At 42.2% G+C, this 16,249-nt stretch overlaps 1 protein-coding gene across 3 annotated transcripts in view; it reads left to right on the top strand.

Annotated features, from left to right (window-relative positions):
• The window catches only part of GRK3 (G protein-coupled receptor kinase 3), a 76,491-nt gene that overhangs the window by 24,620 nt on the left and 35,622 nt on the right, over positions 1 to 16,249 (top strand). For all 3 annotated transcript variants that reach the window (XM_037375270.1, XM_037375268.1, XM_037375269.1), the window contains exon 3: positions 12,608 to 12,681. In XM_037375270.1, coding sequence (XP_037231167.1) covers positions 12,608 to 12,681 — 74 coding nt within the window. The remainder of the gene's footprint in view (positions 1 to 12,607; positions 12,682 to 16,249) is intronic.

Raw genomic sequence — 16,249 nt, forward strand, 5'->3', positions numbered from 1 at the left:
TCCAGAAGTAGTAGTATAGGAGAGGAGATAAGCAAGATAAATAACGAATATAACATATAGAGGTAACATATTATAAATTATTTGAACGAAATTGCAGTTGGATGTTTCCCGGGTTAAGTTTTCAGCAAGTATACATACCAGACAGTAAACTCTGAGCTGCTCGTACAAAGCCTGCAGTGACTTTGTTGTGCACATTCCATAGGTTGGTTTGTTTTTCCCCAGGAAGCATGTCCGTAAACTCATTCCTTTCAGATGAGCTGAGCTCTCAGTGATTTGTTTGGTCATCCTGCAGCCGCACACCTGAGGCTTCGCAGCACTCTCCTGCAGCGGCCAGATGGCATCTGCCTGCTGGTGTGGCCAGGGGAGCCAAGGAGGAGGAGAAGAGGGCAGCCGGCCTCAGGCTCTCTGCATGGGTACTGGCGAGGGATGGCACGTCCAGCACACCGCTGGGCTGCATGGCCTCCCGGTCTTTGTGCAGCTGGGGCAGAGGATCGCTGGGCTCCACAGTTAGGTCCTGCTGCTGGGTGGGACCTTTGTGGCTTGCCAGGTCTACTACCCGATTGCAAGAAGGGGTTGCAAAGACCAGTTTGGAAGGCTTTGCACTAAAATGTTCTAAACCCATCCTTAATACAGTGCAAAGTGACTTCCACATCGAAGATAGTGTTTTCTATCTGCTTGTGCTCGCTTGAGCTTTCTTAACTCATTCTGATGGAGTGTTCTACCTGTGTATAAAATAAACAGCAATGGCCTCTGATCTTCATTGCCCCCTCCTGCCCCCCAGCACTTTCTCCGTCAGTCCAAAGCAGTTGCACTCCCATGGAGTCTTTATCAATGTGTCTTGAAACAATTCACAGACTAATTAATTCTCTGAACACCACTGTGAAATAGGTAAATATTAGTTTTCCATGTCTGTAATGTGGCATAATAATGACTTTAATGAGATTTACCTGCATAGCTCTGTACTACTAATAAAGCAAATTCGCTGGTCCTGCCAGTGCTACTCATTCATCTCAGTGGGATAACTCATTAGTAACAGGAGAAAAGCTCAGAAACCAGGAGAAGCGTTAAGTAGTCTCTAAATTACTGAAGCTGTTAAGTCTTCTAACTTTCAGCAGCGCTTTCAAGAGAGCGAGCAGCTACAAAGTTGCAGAGCAGAGATGCTGGAGAGCTCTGGCTATGGGTTACCTCGTAAATTCATCTGCAGAGCAGAGAACCAACATAGGTATTTACTATAAGCCTTTCAGATGCTTTTCTGTTCTGTACCAGTGTCTGTCCTGTAAAAGAATGATGCATAATACGACCTGCAAACCTGCCTGGGAATTGGTCTGGATTTGCAAGGTTCTTGCAGTAGAACATGACTTGGTGCACTGTCGGGAGGTGAGTAATGTACACCACCAGACCTCCGAAATCTTCAGACTCTGGAGGGGAACAGAGCAGTAACCTTATAGGGTAGTTGCTTCTCTCTTTCCTGGCCTCTTTCCACTGACAGCATTACATCCCGTCAGGGCCTCTATAATATTCTGCCCTCAGATGCGTGCATGTCTCTGGTGGTTGGATAGGTAGGTTCAGAAATATGCAAAACAGTTTCTTGATGTTTCTAGCTACTTCTGTCAACAATTTCTTTGATTAAAAGGGGAAAGAGTATGAAGAGAAGTAGAACCATCTGTTTCTGAACCTCCAGCTCTCAGCAGCTTTCTTCTTAGAGCACACAGAATGAACTAGCGGAAGGCTTTAAAAATCACGTAGGAGAATAATCTGTGCTCTGCCACTGTTGTGTTCGTGGTTTTGCTCCTCTCTACTTAAGTGCTGTGTGTATTTACTAACTGAATACTACTGGTATTTGTGTGTTGATTTTAAGCACAGTATAACAGGCTTCCTACATGCTGTTGCAGAACAGTTTGATTCTTTACAGTGGTTAAAATACTGAGCAGTACTTGCGAAGGTGAGTACTGGCATCAGAGACTTGAGAATACTCTTCTGTTGTGAAATTATTCCTGTCTTTGCTAAATAATCCTGTCACCTCGCTCTCCCCCAAGAAAAAGCGCACACAGACCTCAAACCTTTCTAAGAAGTAGAAATACACCTCCCAGTGTACTTTGTGTGTTAAATCATTCATAACAGTGCATGGTTCATAGCATAGAGCATTGCAGAAGAAATGGTGTGCTTTTCAGTAACAAAGGGATACTGGCTTGCATTATTCAAGTAATTTTAAGAAGTTGTATAATGGAAAACTACTGATCGAGAAAGTAACAACTGTTACTGCCTTCACAGGGACTGAATATTCTGTGACATGGGGAAAGAGCTGATACCACAAACAACCATCATGATTGTTAAGCTGCTAATACTTGTTAGCTTGCTAATAGCTTGCTAGTAGCTGCTAATGCCACTTGCAAAGGGGGTGGGAGTTTCTTGTATTTCCAAGTGAAAAAAGAACAGAACCTCAAGTGCTAAGTTTTTCTTGATGAGCTTTAGTGAAGGAATTTAATCACATTCTTCGTAGTAACTGATTGAAATCAAACCCTTCAATTCTGTGTATAGTTGTCTGTTAAAAATTAGAATATTTTTACATATCTTTGTTTAGTGATATTAGTCTTCCATCTTTTAGAGGTAGTTTTTCATATGTACAACCCTGTGTTTTCTTTCACCTTTGATATATCCAATGCCTTTGATACCTGACTTTAGTTGACTGAAATTCTACACGTTAAGGAAGACCAGAGCATGAAAGATCGGTACCAAGTGTGGTTGAGATGTAAGGTTCTTTTTTTTTTTTTTTTTTTTTTTCCCCCATGGCTTAAAAAAATAATTTATTGCATGTTCAATATTCAGAGGTACATTTCATGAAGATATTAAGATGATATGTGGTGGGTTGGTTGTTGTTTGGTTTTTTTGAGACAAAGATCCAGTGGCAGTTGCGGTGGGTGAAGTGCAGACATCTCTATTATTTTTTTTTTAATGATTTACAGCCGCATGTTAAAAATAGAGCACGTTCTTCTTTTCATTAGAAATCCTTTTATCATTTGAATTGGTGGGGCACTGCTTGACATCTTGACAGCTGCGGGTCCTACCCTTTGAAAGCACTGTACTCCTGGCTGCTGTCAGAGGACTGGAAGGGTGTTTACTGCAAATGCAGGCTCTCTAATCCACCTCAAGTGTTTTGCTCCAAACTGATGTTATGGACTTGAAGCAGAATAATAATTGAACGCTCTCAGTAAGTTGGTATATTGGTTTATTAGCTGCTTAAGATCCTCTACCTTGTAAGGCTGATCGAGGTTTGGCAGTCTGTGACTGCGCCGGTGTGTCCCAGGTGCGTGTGTGGCAGGAGCAGTACAGCATCTCTGCTGCTGTGGCTGCAAGAGTCTGAGCCGCATGCAGGTCTGGCATTCGGGAAGGTGGCTGACCAATTTTTAACAAGGGTTAGTGATTTCACTGGGTGAAAAGCTATTGGAAAATATGCCTGGAAATACAGATTTTCTTTGAAGACACTTGAAACCTTTTAGCCAAAGTTTGTTTTCACATTATTATTTATAGACATCGTTAAACAAGCTACCTGGCAACTTACAGACTAATTTTGAGCTCAGTTTGATTCTCTTCTAGGGAAACTGTTCTGCACTTTTCACCATCATATGGCAAGTCCTGTCTTGTAAAATATAATTTGTTCTTTTACCCTGCTTTTTATGCACAGAGATGTGTTTTAATTTGTTATGATGTGTTATTTTTAATGAACAGTGAATGTACATTAGGCTCTATTAGGAAAAATAGGTTAAGGACAAATAGCTCATAATTGGAAAGAAAAGTAGTGAAATCTGTGGTGCCTTCTGGGCTGTGAGGATTTTTGTGGCTTTGTACCCAGCCAAAGCTGTGATTCCTACGCAGCTGAGTTTTCCCTGGAAGTCTCTTTGTTCCTGAAGGAGGAGATTGGTGGTTCTTTCAATTCTGGAGCTTTTAGGTGGTCTTATTACCCTGTGCTATGGCAACTGAACATGTATACCATATAGAACGAGATTTTGAACTTGACTGGCTATTCTGTGACAGCTGCAGGCTGGTTCGAATTACCATTTTCATATGGTTTAATGATAGACTTCTACCCCTAACTTTATGTGTCTATGACCCAGGTCTGTTACTGGTACCAGTGGTGGGCTCATTCCTTGAGACAAATAAAATAAAGTGGGATAAAACATGATATGGCATGTTGGGAAGAACTGGTAGTTTTCCAGCTCTGAAGTCAAGAGCGTGATCCTGTTTATGGTCCTGGCTCGCTGTTGTACAGATGCTACAGACCGTGCTGGAGAAGAGCTCAAGGGTGTTGTACTGTTTTATTGAGGGCAACAAAGCCTTGCCTCCAGGTGAGACCCATTTCAGGTGGTTCAGATTAAGGACCCTTCCAACCCAAACCATTCTAGGATTTTATAAGACCGTCTAGTGCAACCTCCCTCCATGGGCAGGGCCACCTTCCACTAGACCAGGTTGCTCAGAGCCCCGTCCAGCCTGGCTTTCTACCCTTCCAGGCATGGGGCACCCACAGCTGCTCTGGGCACCATGGTGTGTTAGCTGAGTTTTGCTATCGCTGCATGCTGTCCTGCCGTTTCCTTGGCAGTTCTGCACAAGAGGCTTTTCTGGAGACAAGCCATCTGTGATAACACCACATGCAGGTGTCCCTCTGGTTACGCTTCTCTGACATCTTTATGCTGCTGTCTGAGTTCGGTCAACTAAGAAAGATCAGGAGAGATCTTGGAGGGACTGAGGACAGTGCCATACGTAAGGAAAAGTCTGCTGAGCATGAGCATGCATTCCCAGGCAGTCTGGTTCGGGGAAGCTTGTGCTGAAGCTTTTTCTGCCTGGGAGTCGGAGCTGTTAGCTGCAGCCGGCAGGAAACGAACCTGAACTGATTTTGGTGCAGATGTCACTACTTATTTGTTTGTCATTATTCTGTATTTATACACAGCACGTTTAGTTAGGGTTTGGAAACGGCTTCATATTTTTGTTTTCTAATTTGCTGTTTTGCGCACTAGGAAGAGTCTACATCAGCATTTTGGAGCAAATTCAGGTCTGCTGTAAATAGATGCAGCTTCCTTTCAATCAGTGACATTATGAATACTTATGTCAGTGCTAAACACGTCTATTTTTAGCTCTGCTGTCTCACCTAGTCACTTCTGTTTGTTTTAATAAGATTTTTATTTACTCCTGTTAAAAGGGTGTTTGAATCAGATACTAATAAAATTCCAGTTAGAATTAGATAAGTAGTTTTCTGCAAGGTTTGTTTTATTATGGATTTCCTCATTATTACTTTTTTTTTAATATATTTACTATTCCATGCTCTCAGTTAATTGACATTCTCGTGAAGACCAAGATACGGCATTATGAGTGCAGAAGTGACCTTTAGACTGCAGGAGGAGGCAGAAGGCCAGCACTGGCCCCTCTGGTGCTGCCGTGCTGCTGGTGGCTCAGCACCTGCCCAGCCCGCCGATGGGGCAAGGCATCCTGCTTTAATAGCACTAGTAGCAGGGCAGGAAAATTACAAGTAGCTGTAAATCAGGCAGCTTTAATCCCTACAAGTGGAAAGGGCAACATATCTTTATTAAAACTGTAAGAGGAGGGTTCTACGTTGCAGATTTTATTTCTTTTTTTTTTTAAAAAAGGGCTCTGCTAACAAAAGATGATTTTTAAATATGCTGTGTCGTGGCAAAGCAGTGCCTGGTTCTATTGGTCTCGGCACAGTGCAGTCGCGTGCTGGGAGGCTGTTTTTGGCTGGGGGGGGCTCCAGGTGGAGCATTGCTTGTGCAAGGGTGGATGCAGCCCACGGGCATTGGTCTCGCTGTGGAGCCGAGGGTGGCTGCTAAGAAGCACTGGGCTGGCATCAAAGCGAGGCAACTGTGGAGGTGTGAACTGAAAGTTTCATTGATGGAGTGTGTTAAATGGATGAATTTGTCGGCTGGGATAGCCTGGGAGGAGCTGGAGGCTCGTGGGGGACAGGCAGCTTGGCATGGGTACCCGCCGGCCCCTCGGTGGGAGAAAGGTGGCGTGGGCAGTGTAGAAACCTCGCGTGGGACGAGGATCAGTGTGGAAGGCTTGCTTTGGAGTAATGAAACAGTATAACCCAAAATCAGCTCGGAACATGGTGTCAGTGGCCAGGCCAGGTTTGGCAGAAGTGTGTAGGCTGGTCACCAGCTGCATTTCTGCTCTCTGCCCAGGCCTGACTGTAAGAAGTGCTGAATTCCGGAAATAAAAAGCAGGGCTTATGAATTCAGGGGTGGGGTGGGGGTTGCCCTTGACTTAAGAGTCAGGATTTCATGTAAAGTTTCTGAAATCATGTTAGAAAAACATAATTATGTGGTATAAGTATTGAAGTAAAAATTATGGTCTATTAAAAAAGAGATAGACTAACTTAATTTCCCTCCTTTACCCCCCCAGACTTGTGAAATGGACTGTGTCCAGTTGGGATGAGCTGTGGGAATGGCCTGATTACTCGAGCAGGCACAGGCTTTCTCGCCTGAGTCCACTGGTGCTCGGCTGCTCACCGCATCTCCCCATCCATACCCAGTCGCGAGCATCCAGTTAAGACTAAGCTGCAAAACTCAAGGGTCTTCCTTATCCCTCCTTGAAAGACATTTTATCTTGGTAATCAGAGTTAGTGCAATTAATGGCATTTGACAAGCTTAGATGTGCAGGATTGTCCAGAAAAGATAATGGGGAAAAATTTGTTGTCCGGAGACAGGGAAGGAAGAGGCTTGGAGCTAGGTGCTGTCTCACAGTCGCATGTAGGTATTATTGATATCATCCATCACTTTGGTGTTACCAGAAAAAGCTTTTAAAAAATATTTTTCTTTTCCTTTAACAACTAGTGATCTGGTTGTTGCAGAAATTACATAGCATAGAAGAAGAAATCTTTAACGCAAAAGCTGTCAGCATCTTTATTTCATAAATAATTGCTGGTTCCTTTTATCTGTTACTTAATGCTATCATTTTTTTAATTCCTGCTTTCTGTTCTTGGTCTTATTTTTCCGTGTAGCTAACTGTGCTTATTGTACTTTTTGTCAGTTCTCCTTGAACTTCTTGAAACTACTGTCACTTATTCAATGGTGCATCTGTCAATTAGTTTTCCTATTATCTGAGAGCTACAGTTTCTGGCTAATAATTTTTCACTCAATCTAAGAACATCAGTAAAAGAAGAGATTTCCTTTATGCTGCAGTGGAAGTGCAGAATCCATTGATACAATGGGAGGTTGAAACAAATGCTTCCACGATGGAGAACATTAAGCTTTAATTTGATTTGTTTGAATTCAGGACAGTGGGAAGATTTCCAGTGTGCTGATACCTGGGGATGTGGATTGTGTGGTCAGACAAGCTGCAAGCACAGAACAGAGAAGGAGGAGGAGTATGTTTGCATTTGCATTTGTGCTGTAGAAAAGCTGATGGTTTTAAGGCCAATCATTCAAAAAAAAAAAAGACTGGGGAATAGTAGGACTTGTTAAATGAAGAATTTACCCGTGAAATGTTCTGAATTTTTCTTAATACTTGGGATGTTTAGATCCTTTGGAGCAGTACTCTTGACTGGGTAGTGGAGATTCTGATTCTGATTTCCTCTGTTGTAAATCTTCAGTGAAGCAATTACGAGTCACTAAAACCCGCTCTCATCGCTTGGCAATCTGTTTTTGTTTGTCGGCTTCCCCAAAGATTTTTCCTTAACGCACCTCTCCTCCAGGCTCTGCAAGAGTATCTTACAGTCCCCAGATCCTTCTTCATTTATTGTCCCTAGCCGTCAGCCTCTGATCAATCATCCCTGGAAATAAAGTTTTCCATCAGACCTCCCGTCTTCCTGGCACCGTGGCAGCGATTTGCCTCCTCCAGCTGCTTCCCGGCGCAGCCATGGGATCCAGCTGCTCCAGGCAGCCAGCAGCCAGCCTGCGCAGAAGAGCAGCCCTCTGTCCAGGCAGGGCAAGGAGGGATGCGTTTTGCTGCCTGCATTTTGCTGTCTGATGTGACTGTCATTTTGACACAGGAAATATCTGACCTGACACCCTTTTGCCCTGTTTTCATGAGACAAGTGGAAAAAAATAATCTCATTAACTGTGAGATTATCAATTAATTAAAAAGAACACCGTCACTTGGTTTATCCTTCTCTAGATACAGGCTGCTGAAGAAAAAGGTGATGCTGGACACCTACAATTTTTTCCCCGATGTCTGTGTTGCTAATTTTAAGAGGAGCACTCACGGTTGCCTAGTGCTAGCCAAGCATTAGGACATACTTAAAAACCTCAAAAGAATCTGATTCTTGTCAATCACATGTAAAATGTCGTAGTGGGGAGGAAGTTCATTTCCCCAGCGAGGGGAGAGGGCTGCTGCAGCACCTGGATCCCTTCGCCGGAGGCGGCTGGCACAGCTCCCGTGCGGGACGAGCAATTGCTTTGTTCAATGCCGCCTCAGCAGCAGTAATGAATTCCGCAGCTGGCTATCTACTTTCAGTTCTAGAGTGTTTTTCCAGTGCTAAAGCCACCAGATGGTATTTCGGTGACCGGTGCAGGCACCATCACATAGTTGTTAGAAACGTATTCCTGAAAGTAATCAAAATATGTGGGTTCCAGTTGTAAGGTATGGGTCTGTACTGACACTGACATAGAAAACTTGTAGATGAAATAACCTGGTGCTTATTTGCAGAGCAGTGTCTAGCTTTCAAAACTGTTGCTTGGAAAGCTTATGGTTCATATTACTTCTTATTTGTTCATTAGAGCATATCTTTTAAAAAATAATGCTAGAAACCTTTCTGTCAAGGGGAGTTGGTCCATGTGAAATTCAGGTTTTTTGACTGTACAAGCTGCCTGTGTGTATACAGTATATCTTAATATAGGTACGTAAATGCTTCCAGTCCATAGGTTCTTCAAAGGAAACTTGAAATAGCTACTTTTATGTCAACGTAATTGGTATCAAACAACATTTCTTGCAAGGAATCTTTTTTTTTTTTCCCCCTGAAAAGACAGTGGTGCATAGTTGAGGAAAGCTGATGCTTTAATTTATTTGTTAAACACTCCTCAAGTGCTTGAATAATATTCATCTTGGATACTACTGACCTTTTAAAGTGTGGGTTGGTGTATTTATTTTTTTTTTACCACTCACCACCCCACCCCCCACCCCCCGAAACTTGTAAAAATTACAATAAAAAAAAGGTCTTCACTGTTTTTCTGGCTGTGAGAGAATTTCCCTGTGACCTCCTGCTGTAGCAAATGTGGCTGAGCCAAGGACAGGGAGGGGGCTCAGCCCCGTGCATGGTGCCCACCCGCGGGGGCCGAGGGGCTGCCCCCGCTCCCTCCGTCCGCTCCCCACTACCCTGCTGCCCCTCGGGGTGCTGCCAGGCTGGAGGAACCACTGTCTGGCATTCCCTGCAAGCCTGTTTTAGATATGGTTTTAATAATTGTTTTAAGATTAAGAAGGGTTGATTTGTTAGATATCAGGAAGAATTCTTCCCCATGAGGGCGGCGAGGCGCTGGGACAGGCTGCCCAGGGCAGCTGTGGGTGCCCCATCCCTGGCTGGGCTCAAGGCCAGGCTGGACGGGGCTGGGAGCAGCCTGGGCTGGGGGGGGTGTCCCTGCCCGGGGCAGGGGGTGGGACTGGGTGGTCTTTAGGGTCCTTTCCAACCCAAACCATTCTGTGATTCTGGAATATCTTGGGTGTGCTGCTAGTGAATAATTACAACATTTGTAACTTCAAGGAATAGAGATGTTTCATGCTATAATTTATTTTACTGCAGAGTTTTTAATTTAAAAAAAAAAAATTATCATACGCTTTAAAATGCTGCTGTAGTAATTCTGCTCATCTTCGCTGGAACCTGACTGACAGCATTTTCTCAGTATTTATTCATATGGCTGTAACATTATGACTATATTAATAACTTATAAAAGTTTCTAACTTCTTGTTTTGAATGTCTCTAGGTTTTTTTGCATAGCAATACAGTTTAAAAAAGATTTGGTGAGCAGCAGGCTGTAAAACCCAGGCAGCATAAGCCTGCTGTTGTTGCTTGTTCTCTGGTCTTGTGAACCTTTTCTTTCTCTGCAATAATTAAATTAAAAAGTTTGGAAGACATTAAACAGGGCTAAAATGTCTGGCATGGCATTGTTGAAAAATTGTGTTGGTATATTTTCACACTCCTCCCACAATTGTCTTTGTGGGTTATTTTGTTTTTGGGTTTTTTTGTTTGTGGGTTTTTTTGGTAAACAGCCAGTAGCTGGGACCACGCCAGGGCTTTTTCTTTCACTGCATTCATTGCTGTTTGTGCCACTCTTTGGTCTCTTAATTACACGACTGTAATCTTCTTTGGTTTATTGTCCAAATAAAAGTTTGGCCAATTCAGCATTATTTTGCTTGGTGCTACTGCTGTTTCAATCATGTGTAAAATAATGAATTAGGTTCAGTTCTGTAAGTGGCAGGTTTTGTTCTCAAAACCGGGTTCGTGCCACGGTTACTGCTCTGGCAGGGGAGTGCACAGGGAGGGGTGCTCTCCCCATTTGTCTCTAGCAATGAGTGATTTTGGGTGGTTTTGCCTGGGTTTTGGCAGCCATGGGGACGGTTTGTGACTTGCTTGGGGTGCCTGCCTGGGGGGAGCCCTTGTGGCCCTGCTGTGACGGCTGACTTGGTTTGGTGGCTGGCTGGGAGCTCCAGCCACCATGTGAGGCACGGGCATCACCGGGTCTGCTCTGGTGTGTTGCTCCTGTCTCCTCTGCAGTAAGGGAAGGCAACTTATTAAGAACATTTCCAGTAAAAAGGGAACTAAGACCAGCCCTTTAAAAAGAAAGAAAGAAAAAAAAAAGGAGAGAGAAAAAAAAAAAAGCACTCTAATTGCAAATTGCTTTTAAGGAACAGAAAATTTGGTGTTGGGTGGTTTGCTTTCAAAAAAGCACATTTGTTTATAAAATATTTCAAGAATGATTCTTTTTGTTGAAAATCATTAGAAAGTTTGGAGAATCTCATAAGAGAATCTCTTAATAAGATTTCTGTCCTTTTTTAGAGAACAAAACCCAGATATCAAAATATCCTCATCAACTAAATGAGTCAAGCGAAGTATAGGAGTTATCTGATCATAATGCCTTTTCTGGTGTTCTGGTTCTGGGTTCTGACAACATAAATCCAGGGGACCCCAGGAAAGCAAGCTCTTCTAATAGGAAATTTAACTTGGGATCCAGATCGAGCTAAAGGGGCTACCGGGAAGAAATGTTTTCATTATAAAGTAAAGCTTCTGTTTGCCTCATCAGCATTGCTTTGTCTACTGTGACTAATGGTTTTGCTTCTGAGGAGTTGGTGGGTTTTTTTCTTATTTAGGTCTTTGATAAAATTAGATGTTAAGGAGTTGAAAGGACATGATGTTCTTAACTGGCAGTTAAATGCTCTCCTGTACATACTACAATGAAATTACTATGTAGCACGTGAAGTGGGTTTTGTTTTTTTTTTAAAGATGGTATACTCTGGAAAGCGTGAGATGTTGTAGGTGGTGGCTGTATTATTTCTTGGTTGAACCTTCAGTGATGTGCTGCTTTTTTGTTGTTGTTGTTAATACAGTTTTGCTGTAACTTCAAATTACAATGACATTTTAATAAAAAAAAAAAAAGTAGGTCTTTTGTACGTATATATTTTAAGTTGAAAAGGGGCATCTTATATTTTGATGTGCTGCCCTGTTGGGAGAGGAGTTGAGCAGAAGAGAGCGGGATGGAGCAGTCCCCAGCCCGTGCCAGCCCTTGGGTTAGCTGCTCTGCCTTCTCTTGCTCGCTTTGTGATTTGAATTTACGTTTTTGTGGGCTTGCCTCCAGAAGTTGGGTGTGATTTCAGGAACTGTGCAGTCACCCTAAACAAGGAAAGGTGTTGCCTGCTGCAGTGAACTGAGAGCATGTTCAGGTACAGCTTGGAGGGGCTTGCAGATAGCTCAAAAGATTAGCCGTGACAAGAGGTCCCCACATAAGTAAAAGGGTAGCAGGTCCCAGCTCAGGCGCATGTAAAGACAGTACTTCCATGAGCTGAAGCTTGTAATGGTGCATTAAAATGCTTATAATGGAAAACACTCATCAGCAGGCTGCAGAGGTCATGCCTTAAATGACTTGCAAAGGAACTATAAAGACCCTGATGTAATTTATTGTGCTATAAAACCTATTAGAGGTGACATTACCCAGTGATTCTAAAATCAGTATGCAGGAGAGATTGCTTTTTATCAACAGAATGTAGGTGAATCTATTAAAAAAAAAAAAAAAACAAAAAAAACCAAACCAAACTGAGAATAGTGTCTAGATTTTACTCTCAAAAATAAAAATGTCACCCAAATCTGATCCGTGAAGAGGAATGGGATATTTTGGTGCATTATGTAAACATCTCATACAATTCTCAGCAGGTAGAAATTGGAATATGCTTAATATGACTTTGGGAGGTGAGTGAGGTTTGTGATCGCTTTCTGCTCAGAGTGTTGTAGAGCCAGCTTGGTAATCAGTATTGCCAAGCCTTGTCAATTAGGAGTACTAACACCGGTATATACGATTCATGATGTTACCTGGGTGGTTTTGTATCCCTTTTTACAAGTTACTGTAATAATGATACCTATTTTTCTGAAATTCTTTGTTTTTTTACTTTTTCTTTCCAGGATTTTTGCTTTTTAAAGACTATTGCATGAACGAGATTGATGAAGCTGTCCCTCAACTGAAGTTTTATGAAGAGGTAAGCAGCCGTTGTTGGAGTTTTGGGACTGTGCAGGGCAGCGAGGCTGGGGAAGGCTGTCCCTGTAGTCCTCGGGCAGGGGATCCTGCCAGGGAAGGAGACGCACACATGTTGTTCTGAGTCATTGCAACATTGTAGTGGAATGGTTGATTCATGAGACAATATTTTATATAGTAATGATTGCGTCGCAAAGGGACAAAACTAACATTCTAAAAAACTTCCAAGATACTTTTAAAAATAGCAGTGTAACTATTTAATCAAATTGGTAATTTGGTACAGTATTCTTACAGAGTATTTTATGGGAGTAGCAAAGTGATTTTTTTGCCCTTATAAATTAGAATATTTGCAGGAAAAAATCTACTTTGCTCAACTTCTAACAGTGCTTTTATTAGCATGTACTGAAACTTTCTTTTTATTAAATATAAGCTAACAAAGCATTTTAAAAGCTACTGTTGCAGTTCTCATCCTTCAAGAGTTAAGTATGTTTAGTTTTAAGGAATAATATGTTGGAAACAAAACAATGGAAGAAAGTTACCTGAGCAACCACTTAATCAAATGTTCATTCACCACATTCACGTGTCAGAAGATGACTTGGAAAATACTGAGAGAATGATGGAAAGGGAAAGACTACTGATAGAGGTAAAAATATCTTTAGGTTTATTGATGTTTTCTATCATAAGGTACACTCTGGCTACAGTTCATTTGAAATACTCATAAAAAATGAGTTTAAATTAGGTTCATCTCAGTCTCTACTTGTTAAATATATCTGATCCCTTGAGATGGGATAAGCTTTTGATCCTGTGAAAATGATGATAAATCTTAGTTCTGCCACAAAACAGAGATGAAGTTAAAGCAAGTAACATTTGCCAGCTCTCAGTGGAATTACGACAGTGGATTCCTTCTTTCAAAAAGACCTGAAAGCAAACCCAGTGCTTTTTTATTATTACAGCTGACATGGGGCACGGAGTTGTATCTATTGCACAAAGTGGAGATATTCCTTAAAGGCAGAAAGCCTAAAATTAAAGCAGATTTATCTTATACTGTCCCAAAGAGCGAAAGCAGGCGATCAGGCATGGTTCCCTGATGCCGTTTGTTCATCCCTGGCGTGGCTGGCAGCTGGTGCTGTGGGAGTCATGGCCAGCCTCTGGCTCAGCTCCGTGTCTCATTCACCAGTGGATGCAGCATATCTGGTCCTCTGCATCCCTTGCTTTGCTCCCTGAGGGTTTCCCTGTGCTCTCTCTGCCTCAATGAGACACCCAAAATGCTGTGCTGACAGTCACAGGCACCTCTGTCTCTGCAGCATCCCCCAGACAGGGGACGGTGCTCTGTTGTCTGTAGCTGAGCACCTGGGCTTGTAGGAGAGGAGGTGCGACTGACTGACGTTACTGCTCTTCGGATTGCGCTCTCCAGTGCTTCATGCCTTTCTCTCACATCCTTTTGCGTGTAGAAAAGACAACAGAGTACAGCTGTCCGTGGTGTTGCAGGAGGGATGGAAGGACAGCTGAGGCTGGTGCTAGCTTCTGAGATTTCTTGGGAGTCGCTGTGGCAGGGTTGCAGAAAAGCCCTGTCGAGTGCTGCAGATGGGTAAGGGGATCCAAAGAGTGAAACGAGAGGTGGCTTTAGATCGATAAGGTCAGTTGTACTCCGCTGTCACAGAATAATCGATGGAGAAACAGACATCGTGCCCCAGGCAGGCATGCATCCAGGATAAATAATTCAGAGGAGCACGGGAGGAGCGCGTCGTGCTCTTCCACAGCTCTCCATGGCTGAGAGCGCCCCGTCAGCGCTTCTGCAGGGACCGCTCAGGAAACTTGATGAGTCTAATCGCTCCATTCATTCCTTGTTATATTTGTGACACTCTAAATATAAAACTGTAGTTAATCCTATCATAGGTGCTGGTTTCAGTTAAAACATGCACACTTGCTATTAAAAGGCAGCCTGTATTGCTCAGTATTAATTAGAAATGCTGCCTGGGATAACCTTTTGTCTGGATTACGCTTAAGCTGATGATTTAAAATTTTTCTTGCTAGTAGGCTAATGGCACCAGATAGGCTAAGCTGGTTATCAGTTTGGAGATAAACCCTTTGCCATTTACGGTTCCCCCACTCAAATTAGATACTCGCTGTCAATAAAGAATCATCCTTTTCTGTCATTTCCATCTTTTTATCTGCTGAAGATATCACTGTCATAAGTAATCAAAAAGGCATGTTGTAACAGATTGTTTAGCAAGATATTTTTAGCCACCTCTTTATCTCTGAAACAATTTGGAATTGTATTTTTAGGTTATTAGCAAAGTGTAACCTAAAAAGAATTTAAATGCTTTGTCATGTACTTTTCAAAAAATCCCATTAAAGATATTTAAAGAGAAGTTCATTGTGTTTTCTTCTGTGACATACTGGATTCAGCAGCTTTTCTTTTTTATATGTATTTAATTTACTGACTGCATTTATTACATATAGAATAATTTGAGTACATTGCTACATTAAAAATCGCGTGATGTAGAAGGGCTGTGTACTCCAGGGATTTCATGTTACTGCAGCTTAAGTCACGATCAAGCATTTAACTGGATGAGTGATTCATCCAGATAAGTTTCAAGGAAAAAAAAAAAAAAAAAACAACCAACTTCTCGGTGCTTGAAAACTAATGCATTCTGATTTTGATTTTTGAAAAGATACTTTGTCAGACACTTTTCTGGAGGTGAACTGAAGTCTGCTGTGGAAGCATTGAAATACATGGTGACAGTCTGTTATCTCTGGGTCAGGAACAATACTGTGGAAACTGCTGCTAGAAGAGACAGGTTACATTTATAAATGGTGATGCTCTTAGCTCTGCATATTGCTGTATCTTTTTTTGGCATGGTACAGTAATGTTCTATTTAATAAACATGTAAAATTAGCTTGTGAATATGTCAGGCATGTGTGTTAAATGTGATCATAGTAGAGGTGTGTCATCTGTGTGATGAGAGGCGTCAGACAGCGAGTTGCCTGCCCAGGAATGTATCGCTGATAGGGACTTCTGTCTCCTGCTGTCCTTTCCTTCAAACATTTACAAAATGAAGGGACTTTGGTTAAAAAGCTCACTGTAAAGACCCCTCTACTTTGGGTGCGGAGTGAGGTGGTTTGAAAAACCCAAATATTGAAGGGCAGGAGGTTGTGTTCAAGTTGGACAGTGTGATGTGCATCAGGCTTTCTCCTGTACTTCCAGTTATATTGTGGCATTGCATTAATTAAAAAATATTTATTTGCAAAGATGTTTTGAATGATTTTAATTATAAATTGGTACCAAGGGGGAAGAAGTCACAGATGGTGAATCGTGGTGGAACTGGTGCCTTATCACAGTCAGCAAACAAGAGGACTACAGCTAGAATACAGAGTTTAATTATGGTGTTTCACCTTCGAAGACAGATTGAATTTGTCACCTGGAGACCTGTTCAAGAGCTGTGAAGTACAGCTCATCATGCAAAAGGAGCAGCCTCTGAATGAAGAAGAAAAAGAAGTATATTGTGAAATAGAGGCAGACCACGTTTTTTGAAAAAATCTTTACTTTTAGAAGTCCTCAGTGACGCGCT

This window comes from Falco rusticolus, chromosome 1 (assembly GCF_015220075.1).
Source record: "Falco rusticolus isolate bFalRus1 chromosome 1, bFalRus1.pri, whole genome shotgun sequence".
Classification (NCBI taxonomy): domain Eukaryota; kingdom Metazoa; phylum Chordata; class Aves; order Falconiformes; family Falconidae; genus Falco; species Falco rusticolus.